Source organism: Canariomyces notabilis, assembly GCF_033297395.1.
Source record: "Canariomyces notabilis strain CBS 508.74 unplaced genomic scaffold N656scaffold_38, whole genome shotgun sequence".
Taxonomy (NCBI): Eukaryota; Fungi; Ascomycota; class Sordariomycetes; order Sordariales; family Chaetomiaceae; genus Canariomyces; species Canariomyces notabilis.
Genome location: NW_027041860.1, coordinates 1 through 15469, shown reverse-complemented (window position 1 = coordinate 15469; position 15469 = coordinate 1). Strand labels below are relative to the sequence as shown.

Here is a 15469-nt window from a genome sequence, read left to right as displayed (position 1 = left end):
TAAGAATGAGCGTCGAAAACGAAACGAAAGTTCACAGAACTGAAATGACTGTTGAAACGGGAAAGAGAGCGAGCAACTTGCGGGATGATCAGATCAACAGGCCCCCGTTGGGTGGTCGGGAGCTGAAGTTATATAGATGCCGCCATGCTGGTGGGATACGAGACTGACATGGGCGGTAGACCAGATGACACTCGCCAGGGACTTGGCTCATTGCACATCCTCCCTAATGGCGATCACACTGGACAAGCATATTCGGGGATCCGGTGGTGCAGCATGGGCCAGACCGAGAGGAGTCCTCGTTTACCATACTGTAGGTTGGGAACGGCAAGCCGTATCCATCCATGGGGAAATGCCTAGTGTCGCAGGTCTGTGGTTGGGCAAAGCGAGCCCTACTGTGTAGGAGGTCAAACTGAAGGACAAGGGCCCTGGTCTGCCAAGTGAAGTGAGCCTCCTTGAGCCTCCTTGGGCCTCCGTAGCTAGGCCCGCACCCCGGATCGAGGCCGAACGCTTGGTCTGTCCCGCACCCCGACCCCTGGCCGTCTGAAGTCATCCTGGAGATGGATCTCTGATGTGACGCGAGGATTAGTCCCCGGTACCTGGCAGACTATAGTATAGTGAGCATCCCTTTTGGTTACATCACTAGAGCGCATGCTCTTGGTGGAGAGCCGCGCTGAAATGGTCGTATCATCTCAACGCAGTCGGAATCTGTCGACACCCAAGCTGCTATGCCGGACCGGATGCGGACAAACCTCGTGAATCGTGCTTGCATCGGTCTTGATGCTTCCGAGCGCTTGTGAAGGGAGGAATCAAAGTCTAGGACTCTAGGTGTGGCGCCATGCGCTGACAGACACTACCTAAGCGGCAGTTTCAAGGAGAGCTCTTGTTTCCAGCAACCCACGCGGGCGCTTGCGTACCAGAAAAGTCCCTGGTGAACCTCGCTTGCTGATCTCTGAGGGAAGTCCCGGGAAAGGGACAGCAAACCAAACCCTGTCGACAGTTCGTTGTATCATCCCAAGTTCGCAACATTAACGTTGATTTGGCACGGCTTGTGCACGGCCTCGCCCCGTCAGTGATCCTCGAAACGGCCCTATCCAGCCGGTTTGACGTAACGGTAGTGTGATGTAGGTCAAGAGGGACCGGGGAAGCTCAGTGTAGGTTTGTTTATCTGGTGGGCGAAATGTAACTTGAAGGTACCTTACAGTGGAAAATTGCGTGCGAGCCCATGGCTGGTTGCTGCTGTTGGAAAGCGCAAGCTTTGACGCGCCTGCAGCTTCGACTGTGCAGTTTGGCTGCTCAGACCCCTGCCCCAGAACGGAAAGCGCCATGGGACCCCACTGCGCGCTTGGCTTAACGTTGATTGCCTATCCGTATCCGTGTCTCCGTATGTGTACTTCGTACGAAGTAGATGCGAAAACCTTAGCAATCTCCTACCTACACGCTTACCTACCTGATTACAGTCAAACCTGCAATTAGCGATACTGGGAATAGCGATTGGCCAAGAATGGATATAAGTGGGGCATAAATGTCAGGGTTATGTATGGGCATAACCTGGGATTAGCGATAATTTTCATGGGCGCCGGCCGATTACTAAGCCCTTTGGGGGTGCGGCCCACATAATGCCCCACTAATTGCCATATACGGTAGGAGGTAATAGCGATAACCTCCGATTAACGATCAAAATCGCGTTCCCGACCCAATCGCTAATTGCAGGTTTGACTGTATTCCCTCACGTTTCTCCCAAAGTAGCAAAACTCTGGGGTTTGAATGGTGCTCCACAATAGCTTCAATAGCCATCTACAGACAACGGTACGTTAATGAGTGAAGCGATGACAACTCAACAACGTTCTCCGGATCTGGGCCGTTGTGGGTCTCGGCTCGGATGCTGCTCGCTTCGGCATCGTGTCGGAGATCTCAGCCATTGCAGCCACTCACATCGCCCGTTCGTTCGGATCGGATGCGATCAAACGCTTAGAGTGGGGTTATGAGACAGATTCGAGACGTCACAGCAAAAAGCTTGGCCTTGAGTTCCAGACCTCACCTCACTACATCAGGAATTTGCACTCTCAAGGACGTCTGCGACGCAATAAACATCCCCGCCGCCAACATCTTGCGGTATTCGAGCCGTAAACCCGGAAGGGGAGCCGAGGAAAAGGACCGGCAAGGATCTCGATGAGAGGACAATCGAAGTTTACATGACCTACCCCCAACATAGCTCACCCGCATAGCAATCTTGGGCAGCTCGAGTGGTTGGGAAGATTTTAATGCCAACCGTGCATCACCGCAGCGACACCTCGAAAAGCGCGCTCAGGTTGGCGGATGGCTGTTGTGCTCACGGCACCGCAGGTCGATCTACCACGCTCGTCAAGCAACAATCATCGCAGCAAGCACATTCTCCCGAGTGCCTGTAGAATCGCTGACGAGCCCATCCTTTCATCAGTCGCCATGGTCATTAATCGGGAGATTTGGCAGCAGATCCTTGAGCAGTTCAGCACGTCAGGGTATATGGTTAAAACCACATTACTCACAGCTGCTGCTTGACACCTACACAGATCGTCTCGGCGCCTTTGCATTTTCCCCCCCTATCGCGTTTATATAGTGGTGGATTGCAAACTGGTTACATACAATACTATGTGCCCAGATAGCACTCATCCCGCCAGGTCAGCAGTTCAAACCTGAGGTTCCGCACCCATGGCGCCTGGAAACGTCCTGGAACCATCTTTAGGGAAACAGCAGCTCAAGTCAGCGATCACAAGTTCCTATCCCCTTCCTCCCATCACCGCAGGATCCATTTGACGTACCATATTCGCTTTAATCCTCCGCAGGACTGCAGTTGCCTCTCCCACAGCAGTAGCACCAGCTACCCTCGATTTATCCACACTGAAGTACGTTCGGGTGTACGACTTGAAGACCCTTGGCGTCATGGACGTCCGATCCAGCCGACCTTGCTCACCACCCAGACGCCCATCACCCGTTCTACCGCCCCCTCCACCCGGCGGCCCATCCCCATCCCCAGCATCGGCCCCATCAACGATGAGATAAACCTCCTCTAGCCAGTCAAACCTTTCTATCAGCCTTGCTACACACAAACTGCAGAATCTGCTTTCCCCCCCGACTCGGGTCAACGCTGGACACCGCACGTCGTGGTGAAATGATCCCGGACTAGGTCTGTCCCAGCCGCGCTCGTAGCGCATCGCAAGCCTCCTGGTTCCCGCGAACAGGATATGGTTCCCCTCCATGTAGTCCACAACGGGCGGCTCGTCGTTGTCAGAATTACTCATACCGCCCCCTCCAGGGCCGCCGAGGCAGATTAGGTCTATGCTCAAATCCAGGATAAGATTCATGCGCGGAATTATCTCTTGTCCTGCCGAGGTAGGACTGTAGCTGATGCGCAGGATTGTCTTCTGCTGGATGCCTCTGTTGCGGCGACACACAGCAGCCCGGGCGGCTTGGCAGGTCAGCGAGAGGGATACTAGGCCGAGACAGGCGGATTGTGGGTGTGGTACAAGAGGAAGGGGGTGGTCGTCGGGCTCTAGTTCCTTGGAAGCATAGGATACAGGGTTGCCAGGGAGAGCGCGAGTGGCTTTGGGCGGGATGAAGAAATTAATTTGTGGGGAGAAAGTTGTGGTCGCCGCATGGTCCCAGATGAGGTTTTGAAGTTCGCCAGGGAGGAGGCAGAATTGGTGGAAGGAGGAGAGGGTCTGCGGAAGTGAAACGAGAGTCCTTTTGGACGGTTCCGGGTTGGGGCTCCAGGAATTAGGAGTCATAGCCGGCTGCCGTGAGTGGACTTAGATGAGTTCAAGGTAAGTAAGAAGTGGGGAACTGCTAAATATCAGATTCTCTCTGATTCTCTAGAAAGAATAGCAAGGACCAGACTTTAAGACAAAGCCGGGGTGGGATGATTGGTTCATTATGACTATTGACTGACTTAAGGGGCTGCACCAGGAGACTGATTGGGTTAGGGTTAGATCAGTCGACGACCAACTCGGAGCAAATACCTAGGCAGTCAAGTGTCTTGGGCAAGGTGCCGTGCTGTTGATTATTCGGGATTGCAAGTGACGACTAGGGGTCGATGGTTGATTTGTAAAATCAAGTGTAACAGTCTGGGAGCGAGCTAGAGGTATTGTACTATACATACAGGTCAGGATCCAGTCAACAGTGGCAAGCAACTTGTAGGGTATCGTAACCTACCTACCTACCGTAACCTACTGAGAATACAACTCGTATATACCTTGGAGCTGTTGCGTTGTCTGTCTCCTGGGCCTGTATCTGGTCCGATAGCCTCGGCTAACACTCTTCCGAAAGAGTGGAGCCTTGGCCGGGAAACCACGCGGTTTAAAATTCCCGTCTCTCCTCTGCGGGACGGGGAAGACGTGAAGAGCTTCAAAACGGTCCAAAATTGGATTGGAGAGCATATACAAGTCATGGTGTTCTCAGCAAGGATTTGAAACCCTGCCCATAGAAAGGCGATATCCCCAAAACGCCGTTCCGTGCCAAAGCCCAAACAAACACCAGACCCGCCGTTGAACGATCATCCGATCCACCGAATCTCAATATAGAAATATCTTGTCCCCTCCCAGGGACCCCGACCCGGCTTTATATGTCCACCCGTCTTCCCTCCGACGAAGCTCCCCAACAACGGCTTTACCTGGTCCTCTCAAACCATCCGCTCGAGCCTGCAATGGCGACTGATTGGTCCATCACCCACTCTCCGACGCCGAGGTATTTGTCCACCCATTTTGACACTTCCTTGTTCTCTCCGGCGACCTTGTCTGTCTTGAAACTGGCCTCGACGAATCCCCGAAAGGGTCAGCTTCGCTTCTTGCCAACATCGTGTCATGTACCGCAATATCACATGGCCAGGGCGACAGGGTCTGCGTCCAGAAAATTCACTCACGTGAGGCCGGTCGATCGCTTCATTCCCGCTAGGAATGCTGAGACTGTTTGAGATCTTGGTTAACACGACGAGATGCGCCCTGGGCAAGAAAAGGGACACTCACAGAGCACAGCGTCAAAGGCATAATGGGTCAGGCGACCGAGCTTTGACCATAACCCAAAAGTCAGCAAGTTGAGTAACTGGGACGATTTAGACTCCGAAGGACAACGGGACCAAATGCGGTCTTCGACCGCGCAACGCTGGGAGGGACCACCCACCACCATGGTGACCGATTATCGGATATTCGAGTCCAAAAGAGGGCGGTGGCAATCTCGAAATCCTGTAGCTTTTTACAGGACGGCAGCTCTCAGCAAAACTGCGCGATGCGGTCGCCTGGATCTCCAGCGTTTGTTGTTGTGTTATAGGTGCAGCTTCGTGGTGGGGGCGGTCACGCAACAGAGCAACGGCAGTACGAAGTACCTCACGAGACAACTTGACCACTTCCGCCTTATCATCACGTGCCACATCACGTGAAAGATAAGCGCCGCCTTCCCCGATAACGGCCCACATGGCTCCAAACTTGACATCGATTGGTGACTGTCGCTCCGTCGATTTTGATAAGGGTCAAGCGGGGTCTCCGAGACACGATACGAAGGTCCGGAGGTACCTCGTTCCCATACCAGCTTTGCTTCCGGTCGCGATAATTAAAGCTCCCGGAACGGGCAATGCCGGATTTCTTAGAGGACTAAGAAATGCTGAAAGTCACTAAAAGTTGACATGAGAGAGGCTGACGCGAGATGCATCTCATCGAAGCATTCAAAACAGGCTGGATCATGTACCTGAAAACCCCATTTTTCCCTCGCGCTTGTCCGCAACAAGAAAGGAGGGGTGCGTGGGGCAAGATTCCATGGTGGGATGTTGGGAAAGCTCCCCCCTAAGCTCATCCACCACGGGCAGGCTGGGGAGTTGAAACTGCAGCGACCTTTCCTCATTCCTTTTTTTTCGCGCAGACGTCCGGCAAAAGTTCATCCTCCCAACTCCGGCAACAGTCTCAGGTTCTTCTTCTGCCAACCGCAAATCTCAGCTGTCCTCATCAGAGGTAAGTTTCTGCTCTCCATGTCTCTCGAGTCTCGTCTTAGGCTGGCTGCTCCGCCCCGTATTCCATACCCGACCGCCCACTGCTCCTGGGTAGGAACACTCCTCAGTAGCCTCAATACCCTCATCTCAGAGGGTTTCCCGTTGGATGACTGCAAACTATCTCCTCAATTCCTCGTTTCTCGCGGATTGCCCGCCGCGTCTTTGCTAGGGCACAAACCTCTCGTTTTGCCTCACTGACCTCTGGGAGCAAACTGACTGTTTCCATCCAGGTCGCGAATCTCGCCCTAAATAACTGAAAACGCGACCGCAGCTCCCACTCGCTGCCCATCCCTAACCATGGCTACTGCTCTTGACCATCTGAGCCTCGGCGGCAGGATCGAATGGCTGTCGCGGCTCGATACGGCATTCCAGCCCGAGCGGAATCTCCGTCGGACTTCCATCATCTGCACCATCGGCCCAAAGACAAACTCGGTCGAGGCTATCAACAAGCTCCGCGAAGCTGGTCTCAACGTCGTTCGCATGAATTTCTCGCACGGGAGCTATGAGTACCATCGTACGTTCCTAAATTACCAACGCCGGGCTGCAATATCTGCCTGTGGAGGCCAATTGCTGGCAGCTCCGTCTTATGGGCTGGCACATAGGGCTTTAATGGCCATGGGTGGTTGTGAGGACTGCTTTCTGACAATCGCCTCCCGCAGAGTCCGTCATTGACAATGCCCGCGCTGCCGAGAAGGTCCAGAAAGGTCGCCAGATTGCCATCGCACTGGACACCAAGGGGCCTGAGATCCGTACCGGTAACACCAAGGATGATGCCGACATCCCCATCTCAGCCGGTACCATGATGAACTTCACCACCGACGAGAAGTATGCGACCTGCTGCGACACTGAGAACATGTGAGTGCTAACCCTCTCTGCATATCCCAAGCTCACAGCTGACTCCCGTCCCAGGTATGTCGATTACAAGAACATCACCAAAGTGATTGAGCCAGGGCGCATCATCTATGTGGACGATGGTGTGTTGGCGTTTGACGTGCTCGAGATCGTCGACGACAAGACCATCAAGGTCAGGGCTCGGAACAACGGCTACATATCGTCCCGCAAGGGCGTCAACCTGCCCAACACGGATGTTGACCTGCCCGCTCTCTCGGAAAAGGACAAGAATGACCTCCGATTTGGTGTGAAGAACAACGTTGACATGATATTTGCTTGTGAGTGCCCACCAAGTTGCTCTTTGACTCGCCACTAGGATCCCTCGGCTTGTGCGTCGCTAACATAGACATTATCAAGCATTTATCCGGCGGGGCCAAGACATCAGGGATATCCGCGACGTTCTTGGTCCTGAGGGCGCTCACATCCAGATCATTGCCAAGATTGAGAACCGCCAAGGCCTCAACAACTTCGAGGAGATTTTGGCTGAGACTGATGGTGTCATGGTTGCCCGTGGCGACCTGGGCATTGAAATTCCTGCGGCCGAGGTGTTTGCGGCGCAGAAGAAGATCATTGCCATGTGCAACATTGCCGGCAAGCCCGTGATTTGCGCGACACAGATGCTCGAGTCCATGATCAAGAACCCGAGACCCACCAGAGCTGAGATCAGTGATGTTGGCAACGCCGTTACTGACGGCGCTGACTGCGTCATGGTAAGCGCCGACTCTTCAGACTTACACGGCTAAGGCTCACACGTTAGCATAGCTGTCCGGAGAAACCGCCAAGGGTAGCTATCCCGCTGAAGCGGTCCGCGAGATGAGCGAGGCATGCCTGAAGGCCGAGAATTCGATTCCATATGTCAGCCACTTCGAGGAGATGTGCACACTGGTGAAGCGGCCAGTCTCCATCGTCGAGTCATGCGCAATGGCTGCCGTCAGGGCTTCGCTTGACCTCAATGCGGCTGGCATCTTCGTGCTGTCCACTTCAGGAGAGTCCGCCCGCCTCATCTCCAAGTACCGGCCCGTGTGCCCCATCATTATGATCACCCGCAACCCGTCTTCTTCCAGATACGCGCACTTGTATCGCGGCGTATATCCATTCCTCTTCCCTGAGGCCAAGCCCGATTTTACCAAGGTCAACTGGCAGGAGGATGTCGACCGCCGAATCAAGTGGGGCCTTAGCAAGGCCATCGGCCTCGGTATCCTGAACGAGGGCGAGACTGTGGTGGTCGTGCAGGGCTGGAAGGTAAGACTGTTCCCGTTCATCTACCGCTCTGTATAGTGTAGTAAGGTACTGACTTGGCATAGGGCGGTATGGGCAATACAAACACGCTCCGGATTGTAAAGGCTGACGTGCAGCACCTTGGTATTGGTCAGCTGGCCTGAATGGTCAGTTCTCGTACGGGTCGTATGTTGTCTGGAATGGTATCTAGCTCATAGAGAAAACGGGGCTAGATCTAAGGGTCATCGATAGATTTCCTCGCTACTGTGGATACAACGCAGAGTGTCAGTTTTATCTCGTTGGGTCTGTGATGGAGTCTGTGATGCGAGAGGCCTGAGTGATGCTCTCCATGTGACATTTGGCCCAGGGTTCCAGCCACGGTATGTACTTTCGTCGAAACTAGTCCGCAAGCGGTACAGCATGCAGCGATTAGTTCTTTCAACCTGCTTGGCTCTTGAGCGGGGTTGGAGGGCGGAGAGAATTCGGCGTGATGTACTTCGTAGCGAGCTCGACAGTTTACCTGGTATCTCGCTTTCAGCTACAACCGCCGTTACCTGCCCCTCATCCCGTTTCCCTATGAGAGAATCACCTCTTATTATTTACGGGTTTCACCATGGCAGCCAAAACCACAAAATTTAGGGTGGCGGCGGTGCACGCGGCGCCCGTCTTCATGGACAAGGCGGCAACAATCAGAAAAGTCACCGGGCTGATAGAACAAGCGGCAGTTGACAACATCAAGTTGCTCGTCTTCCCTGAGACATTCATCCCTGGCTACCCCGTAGGTCATGTCATGTTCCCATTAGTCCCGGAGGAAGCAGTCGGGGACAATTACAATTGCTGGTCGCCTGATACTGACCGTTCTAGTAGTACTGGATCGAATGCTATCCGCCATTGAAGCAGGTGGGTGCACTGGCTAAATACGCCGAGGAAAGCGTCGTAGTCGAGAACAATGGAGACGACATGGGCGCCATCCAGGACGCCTGCCGGTCGGCGGGAGTTGCCATCAACCTGGGCATTTCGGAGCGCATAGCTGGCGGCTACACGCTGTTCAACTCGCAGGTCACCATTGACAGCGACGGGACCATTCTGGGCGTCCACCGCAAGCTGCAGCCCACGTATGTCGAGCGCGTGGTTTGGGCCCAGGGCAACGGCAGCACCCTGCGCAACTGGCCGCTCTCGCTGGGCTACAACCTCGGCGGGCTGGCCTGCTGGGAGCACACCATGAACGGGGCGCGCCAGGCGCTGCTGATGCAGAACCAACACATCCACGCGGGCGCGTGGCCCGCCCTGTCGACGATGGCTGGGTTCGAGGCGGTCGCGGACGCGCAGATCGAAGCGCTCATGAAGGCGCACGCCCTGACGGCGCAAGTGTTTGTGATTACAGCGTCCAACTTTGTCGATGACACATGTCTGGACTGGATGAGGGACAACCTTGGCGAGCAGGAGTTTGTTAAGGCTGGTGGAGGCTGGTCGTCAGTGCTGCACCCTTTCTGTTCATTCCTCGCGGGCCCACACACGGGCGCCGAGGAGAAGCTGATACAGGCCGAGATTGACCTGTCGCAGCTGGCGGCAGTCAAAGTCTGGGTCGACGGTGCCGGGCACTATCAGCGGCCCGAGATTCTGCAGTTCAGCTTTGATGCTAAGCCGCACTGGGCTGATGAGAAGCGAGATCGATTTAAGCGGCGGGCGGATGACAAGTCCGTTGAGGAGGAAACGACGAAGTGACGTCTTGTGGTGATGCTGGGTGATTGGTGATTATATGGGTTACTAAACATGCTTTGTCAAGGAAGAAGCTCGATTTGGCTAGCGCCATCCGTAATATAATTCGGTTTTTTCTGTCAAACTAACCAATTTGGTATATGACGCTCAAAAGGGGAACCGCGGCCTCTTGAGCTCCATAGCGGCCAATCAGCAGTTGCAGGCGCTTCTCAGCGACAGAGCACATGCCATGCGCTCGTGGGCTTCAATCCTCCTCCATCACAGCTCTGCCACGATTGTGATCTGGCAAGATCTGCCTTGCTAACAACAAAGATGCGCCCTCTCCTTCCCTGACTCGACTTTGTACTGTACCAAGTTCTAGTACTGGCCTTTGCTCAGTTTTCAAGAAACATCCGTTCAAATTTCGCCCAGAACAATTTTACAGTTACATAGTGTACACTTTGCATTATTTCTGAGTACAGGTTTCAATGATTCAGTACAGCATTCCATGGCCGCAAGATCCCCATTTCTCCCTCGCCTGTCACTCCCCCGTGGCGACGCGCCCCTGCTGCCCTTGTACAACACGACAAACCCTTCTATTCGCAAAAAGCCCAGCGAGTACGATCTAACCGAGCTCTCGCCGCGCTTTGATGACGGCCACACAGCTCCCGAACCCATGAACAGCCTTAAACCTGCCCGCTTTGGCCGTCGAAGCCCCTCCCCGCCCGCCAGATTCAGCGACGAAGCGAGTAATGCCGGCTCGGCCTCCAAGTCCAGGCCGAACACGCGAGTCCTCTTCGCCGGGCCTCCCCCTCCGATCGCGACCTCCCGGCTCCTCTACCGTGACGAAGAGGACAGGGACCTACCGACCGTCTCACGCGGCATTGATACCTCTTCCTTCGCGCGCAACATCAGCAGCGTGCTGTTCGAACGCGGTCCGCCACCCTCCCATTCCCGAGACCGCGACTACGACATCCCCAGCCAGCCCGATGCCGTCTGGCTCGACCTCCAACGCCGCGAACGCGCCCTGCAACAGGACCTGCAGCGCCTTCTCGATGCACAATCCCTAGGCCTCGCCGCTCACCTCGACGGCGGCGAGGCACCATCCACCTCCACAGCAACCAGCAGCGGCGACGCTCGCTCCGAGACGAGCGACGCCCCGCCGGCGGGGAGAAGCAGCTCCACACCTACAAGCACCTCCACACCGTCCGCTCGACGACAACAACGGCACGTCACATTTGAACCGGACAGCGGCAGCAGCGAACTGGTGATACCGGTGCGGCAGCCGCGGCCGCCCAAGCCGCTTGGGCTGCGGGCGGCGCGAGCGGGGCTTGCGCGGACGATCTCACTGCTCGCGGACCTCAAGGCCGAGGAGGACGCGGCGCTTGAGTCGGCGCTCGCGGCCCGCCGGCAGGCGCTGGACCGGCTGCGCGGGCTGACGGCGCGGCGGGAGGGAATCGCCGCGCGGCTTTGCGCGCTCGAGGCCGATGATGGTGATGAGCCCCTCGCGCGGGAGCTCCGCGAGTTGGTGAGCGAGCGGGACGCCGTCAGCGGGGACATTGCCGAGCTCGAAGGGCGCTTGGCGGAATTGAGGAATAAGCGGCGCGTGCTGGATGAGCGGGTTGAAGAGGTTAGGAATGCTAGGGAGGCTGGGTTGAGTGGATACCGTGGGGCGATGAAAGAGGTGGAAGGGAGGATTGGAGGGTTATTGAGAAGGCCTGGGGTCAGGCCTTTAGATGGCGACTTGTTTGGAATTGGAGGAGGAGGCGGGGAAGGGGAGGAAGGGCAGTCACCTGCACCTGGGGGAGTGGAGTTTCTTCGGCTGAGGCCTGAAAGGAGGACGGCCGAGATGGCCAGGGAGTGGTGGGAGGCGGAAGTGGACATACTGCAAAGGAGGAAAGGGGAGGTTGATCGGGAGAGGGCCGCGCTCGAGGAGGGGGTGGAGGTCTGGAAGGAAGCGGTCAAGTTCGTGTCAGAGTTTGAGGCGGGCTTGAGGAGGGAGTTGAGTGGCTCATCAGAGGCTAATTCATCGCCGAAGCTGAAAAACGACAAGGGCAAGGGCAAGGCGGGGGATTCGACATCCCCGTCGCCGTCAATCTCTCCCGAACAGGTCATGCGCACGCAACTGGATAAGATGGCTGCGGTCATCGCCAGTTTGGAGGAGCGGCTACGCCTGGCTGAGGAGAAAGGATGGAACCTGCTGATCTGCGCTATTGGCGCCGAGCTCGAAGCGTTTCGGCAGGCAGAGGGTATGTTACGGGATGCCTTGCGAGCGACGGGGTTTGACGCGGCCGACGACGTGGACAGCGAAGATGACAGAGGAGACTCTACCCCCCATCTCGGCAGGTCGGCGAGTATGAGGGACTCGGGACCATTGCTCAACGGTTCTGCCGCCGGCGTCAGTACTGGTACCATGTCAGGGGAAAGCGGTAGGGGCAATTTAGTGGATCTCGGCGGGGAGAAGGAGGACAAGGCGGCGGAGAGCGATAATGAGGTGCCGGCTGACTTGCTCATGGCTGCTGCCGAGGAGCATGGGCTAGCAAGTCCTGCGCTGAGCAGGGACGACAGCGAGAATGAAGTGCCCATCGAGTTCTTGACGGAGCATCGTCCGGATGAGGGCTATCCTGATACAGGATTTGGATAGCAACTGCATGCTTAGGATGGAATGTACGATGCTTGGACTGGGTCAAGGGTTTGGACACCATACATGGATGGATTTGGAACCAGCGGCATATACTGGCGTTTATTGGAGTTGAGTGCCGGTTCCTGGCTTCTGGCGGATTGGCTGCATTTCGATATGCAAGCGCTGAATCCTCGTGCAGGCCCCATGATCCTTTCTACTGGTATTAATAATGCTCCAAAGTGAGAGCATGGAACTTGATAACGCCGAAGAGAGAAAAGTAATCCAATGCCCGTATTAATAATGGGGTAAACGTCTGACTTCGGCGATAGTGTTGTGCTCAAGACCAGTACGTCTCCTACATAGGGTCCTTGGCCTTGTTCATCATGGAATCAAATAGGCGTGTTCCGGCCGGACATTGTAACTCGATCGCGGTTCCGGACTTTGCTTTGGGGTTTAGGCCGCAACGCTAAGCCAACCTACAAATACCCCCCAGAACCGAAGCCCAAAGACGATTCCCAGCATCTGTCAGACATATTCATACCATATATCGTTGACCTGAACGCTATCATTGCCCCGAGCACTGCCATCTCGTTAGCCTACCTGAGGTGACACCGAAACAAAAATGTCCAAGATTATTACCATCGTCGGGGCAACCGGCCGTCAGGGCCAAGGCGTAGTCTCGGCCTTCCTCAACAAGCCGGGCTACACGGTTCGGGCGGTAACCCGGAACCCGTTTTCTCCATCTGCCCAGTCTCTCTCCTCGCAGGGCGCCACCGTGGTCCAAGCCGACCTGAACTCGCTCCCGTCCCTGGAGCGCGCATTCGCCGGTTCGCACATCATCTTCGCAGTAACCAACTTCCTCGAGCCCTTTGCGCAGAACTTATCTCCCGAAAAGGCAATGGAAGTCGAGCTAGAGCAGGGGACCAACCTCGCCAAAGCCGCCGCCGCGGTCCCGACGCTGGAGCACTACATCTGGAGCACCTTGCCGAACGTCAAGGCCATCTCGGCCGGAACGTATCTGGTGCCGCACTTCGAGAGCAAGAACCAGGTCGACGCCTACATCCGTACCGAGCTGCCGGCCCTGCTTAGCAAAACAACCTTCCTTTGGGTCGGCGTGTACGCCACCAACTTTGCGGCGCCCGCCTTCAAGCCCTACCACATCCCCACGGCAGACAAGTATGTTCAGTTTGGCTGCTGGGAGCCCGACACGCCCGTCCGCGTGATTGCCGACGTGAGTGCCAACATTGGGCTGTTTGTGAAGGCGGCGATTGAGCAGCCAGCCAAGACAAAGAATGGCGGCATTGTCCTGGCCGCCCTCCAGAGGACGTACACCGCCGATGAGATGCTTCAGGCTTGGGCAGCCGCTCAGGGGGTGAAAGCACAATTTGTCCAAATCTCGACAAAGGACTACAGGGAGCTCTGGCCGGTTTGGGCTGAGGAGATGGACGGCATGATGAGATATTGGGACGAGTACAGGGAGAAGAGCTGGATAGAGCCAAGTGGGCAGAGAGTCTTGGGCGTGGAAGAGCTGGGACTTAGGGATGAGGACTTTGAGTCGTTGGAGGAGGCTTATAAAAGATTGAATGTGTGACCAAGGGGTATCTCTCCACTGGACAATTACTTGGAGATCGGACGGAGTGCGATGATATCACCTACTACATGTATATATATATACAGGTAGTAGTATCTTGCAATGAAGCACATGCTGTTAGGTGGGCATTTTCAGGTTACCCCTGACATTTGCCATCGGTCTTAGTAAACTTATTGCTAGGCTCTCATACTGCCAACATCAACCTGGCTGTAAACACAATTCGACTAAGCTGCTATCCTTTCATCTGGCCGCCTTCCATGCGGGGACTCTAATATGATTTCCTAGAACACCGCCTCCCCTTCTGCGGCATTCACGCCCTCTCGCACGACCCTCTCAACGGCCTGCGCAGGTTCCTCGTCGCCATCCAGCATATCCAGCCACACGTTCTTGACTCCCTCGCTGGCCAGTAACAAGTCGGCAACTTTTGCGACGCTCTCGCGGCTGACCTTCCCGGTTGAGTGTTGCGTCTTTCCCAGCTCGACTTTCCCAGCGGGCTCAAGCGTCAGCATCCCGGGGCGAAGATTGATGCCGACAAAACTGCTGCAGCGCTCTTTCGATGCGGCGTAGAGGACCTCGTCGGCTCCCAGTTTCGCCTTGTAGTAGTGGGGCATCACCTTTGTGTTGACCTCTTCGGCCGAAGCCCAGTCTTCATCCGACCACCAAGCCGGCTTTGTCCGGCGGGAGGCCAGATACGAAACCATGAGGAAGCGGGTGACTCCAGGCGTGGACGCGGCGGCCCGGATGAAGTGAACTGCCGCGTCGCGGTCGATGGCGTAGGTCTGCGGGTGGGTCCATCGGTTAGCAACTCACTTGGGCCTGACAGGATTGGACGTTGAGTTGACTTACCCGCTCAGGCCCGCCTTTCCCTCCAGCTCCTACAAAGGACAATCAAACTCCAATTGCCAGACGCAGAGCAAGGTGAAGGACAAACTTACCAGCGCTCCAAACAACATAATCCGGGTTCACCTCGTCCAACACATGCTTCGCGCCCACCTCGCTCTTGACCTCCTCCAAACTCCGAACCAGGACTGTCAGTCTCCCCACATTCGTATCATCACCGCTGCCATGCGCAAGCTCGGCCAGTCGCTGGACACTGGGCACCTGCTCAGCACTGCGGATGATGCTCGTCACGTCCCACGCCCGGCGCAGAAGGAGCGGGGTCAGCAGCTGGGCAATTTTGCCGTGGCCCCCGAGCAGGAGAACATGATGATGCATCGCGATGGCTTCGTTGCGCTCAGATCGTACGGGGTACAGTTCATATCAGTGCTTATACATACTAATATAGAACTGCTATAATATGTTCACTCCTGCCCACTGATGAGACTTGAGTCTTGGGATTAAAAAGCCAAATCAGCAGCTAGTTGAAGACGTATAGGGCTAAGCGAACTTTTGCATTGCATCATCAATTCGATGGAGCTCTGTCTAGTAATGGGGCTGT

General features: G+C 55.6%; 8 protein-coding genes across 8 annotated transcripts; 5 read left to right on the top strand and 3 right to left on the bottom strand.

Moving 5' to 3' along the window:
* Positions 1-2399: 2399 nt before the first annotated feature.
* Positions 2400-3949, bottom strand: N656DRAFT_463204 (uncharacterized protein). The gene is made up of 2 exons (XM_064809734.1): positions 2799-3949; positions 2400-2716 (listed from the first exon to the last, which is right to left on the bottom strand). Exons 1-2 carry the CDS (start codon positions 3762-3764, stop codon positions 2627-2629), a joined length of 1056 nt encoding a protein of 351 aa, XP_064665318.1. The 5' UTR covers positions 3765-3949; the 3' UTR covers positions 2400-2626.
* Positions 3950-4641: 692 nt separating this feature from the next.
* N656DRAFT_762694 (DUF1748-domain-containing protein) lies at positions 4642-5272 on the bottom strand (the record flags this gene model as incomplete). Its single annotated transcript, XM_064813270.1, has 4 exons — positions 5152-5272; positions 4998-5073; positions 4895-4937; positions 4642-4780 (listed from the first exon to the last, which is right to left on the bottom strand). The coding sequence occupies exons 1-4, from the start codon at positions 5155-5157 to the stop codon at positions 4642-4644; spliced, it is 264 nt and encodes an 87-aa protein (XP_064665317.1). The 5' UTR covers positions 5158-5272.
* A 646-nt stretch (positions 5273-5918) lies between these two features.
* On the top strand, positions 5919-6268 carry N656DRAFT_784890 (uncharacterized protein). The gene has a single exon (XM_064816268.1). It carries the CDS (start codon positions 5990-5992, stop codon positions 6206-6208), a length of 219 nt encoding a protein of 72 aa, XP_064665316.1. The 5' UTR covers positions 5919-5989; the 3' UTR covers positions 6209-6268.
* A 39-nt stretch (positions 6269-6307) lies between these two features.
* Positions 6308-8283, top strand: N656DRAFT_719435 (PK-domain-containing protein; the record flags this gene model as incomplete). Its single annotated transcript, XM_064812364.1, has 6 exons — positions 6308-6524; positions 6670-6865; positions 6920-7179; positions 7259-7611; positions 7664-8143; positions 8206-8283. 6 exons carry the CDS (start codon positions 6308-6310, stop codon positions 8281-8283), a joined length of 1584 nt encoding a protein of 527 aa, XP_064665315.1.
* A 449-nt stretch (positions 8284-8732) lies between these two features.
* On the top strand, positions 8733-9844 carry N656DRAFT_719472 (carbon-nitrogen hydrolase; the record flags this gene model as incomplete). Its single annotated transcript, XM_064812370.1, has 2 exons — positions 8733-8897; positions 8987-9844. 2 exons carry the CDS (start codon positions 8733-8735, stop codon positions 9842-9844), a joined length of 1023 nt encoding a protein of 340 aa, XP_064665314.1.
* Positions 9845-10325: 481 nt separating this feature from the next.
* On the top strand, positions 10326-12461 carry N656DRAFT_719453 (uncharacterized protein; the record flags this gene model as incomplete). The annotated part of the gene is made up of 2 exons (XM_064812366.1): positions 10326-11023; positions 11078-12461. 2 exons carry the CDS (start codon positions 10326-10328, stop codon positions 12459-12461), a joined length of 2082 nt encoding a protein of 693 aa, XP_064665313.1.
* Positions 12462-13062: 601 nt separating this feature from the next.
* N656DRAFT_772295 (NAD(P)-binding protein) lies at positions 13063-14031 on the top strand (the record flags this gene model as incomplete). Its single annotated transcript, XM_064813921.1, has 1 exon — positions 13063-14031. The coding sequence occupies one exon, from the start codon at positions 13063-13065 to the stop codon at positions 14029-14031; it is 969 nt and encodes a 322-aa protein (XP_064665312.1).
* A 140-nt stretch (positions 14032-14171) lies between these two features.
* Positions 14172-15281, bottom strand: N656DRAFT_741097 (NAD(P)-binding protein). Its single transcript, XM_064812811.1, has 3 exons — positions 14967-15281; positions 14878-14906; positions 14172-14810 (listed from the first exon to the last, which is right to left on the bottom strand). Exons 1-3 carry the CDS (start codon positions 15244-15246, stop codon positions 14313-14315), a joined length of 807 nt encoding a protein of 268 aa, XP_064665311.1. The 5' UTR covers positions 15247-15281; the 3' UTR covers positions 14172-14312.
* Between the last annotated feature and the right edge of the window lie 188 nt (positions 15282-15469).

Bases quoted from the DNA above. Each gene is read 5' to 3' on its own strand.
- N656DRAFT_784890 (XM_064816268.1), top strand. From the start codon at position 5,990: ATGTCTCTCGAGTCTCGTCTTAGGCTGGCTGCTCCGCCCCGTATTCCA.
- N656DRAFT_741097 (XM_064812811.1), bottom strand. From the start codon at position 15,246: ATGCATCATCATGTTCTCCTGCTCGGGGGCCACGGCAAAATTGCCCAG. The intron at 14,907-14,966 runs GTAAGTTTGTCC...TGTCCTTTGTAG, and splicing joins TTATGTTGTTTGGAGCGCTG to GAGCTGGAGGGAAAGGCGGG. The intron at 14,811-14,877 runs GTAAGTCAACTC...ACCCACCCGCAG, and splicing joins GGAAAGGCGGGCCTGAGCGG to ACCTACGCCATCGACCGCGA.
- N656DRAFT_463204 (XM_064809734.1), bottom strand. From the start codon at position 3,764: ATGACTCCTAATTCCTGGAGCCCCAACCCGGAACCGTCCAAAAGGACT. The intron at 2,717-2,798 runs GTACGTCAAATG...GTTTCCCTAAAG, and splicing joins GGAGGATTAAAGCGAATATG to ATGGTTCCAGGACGTTTCCA.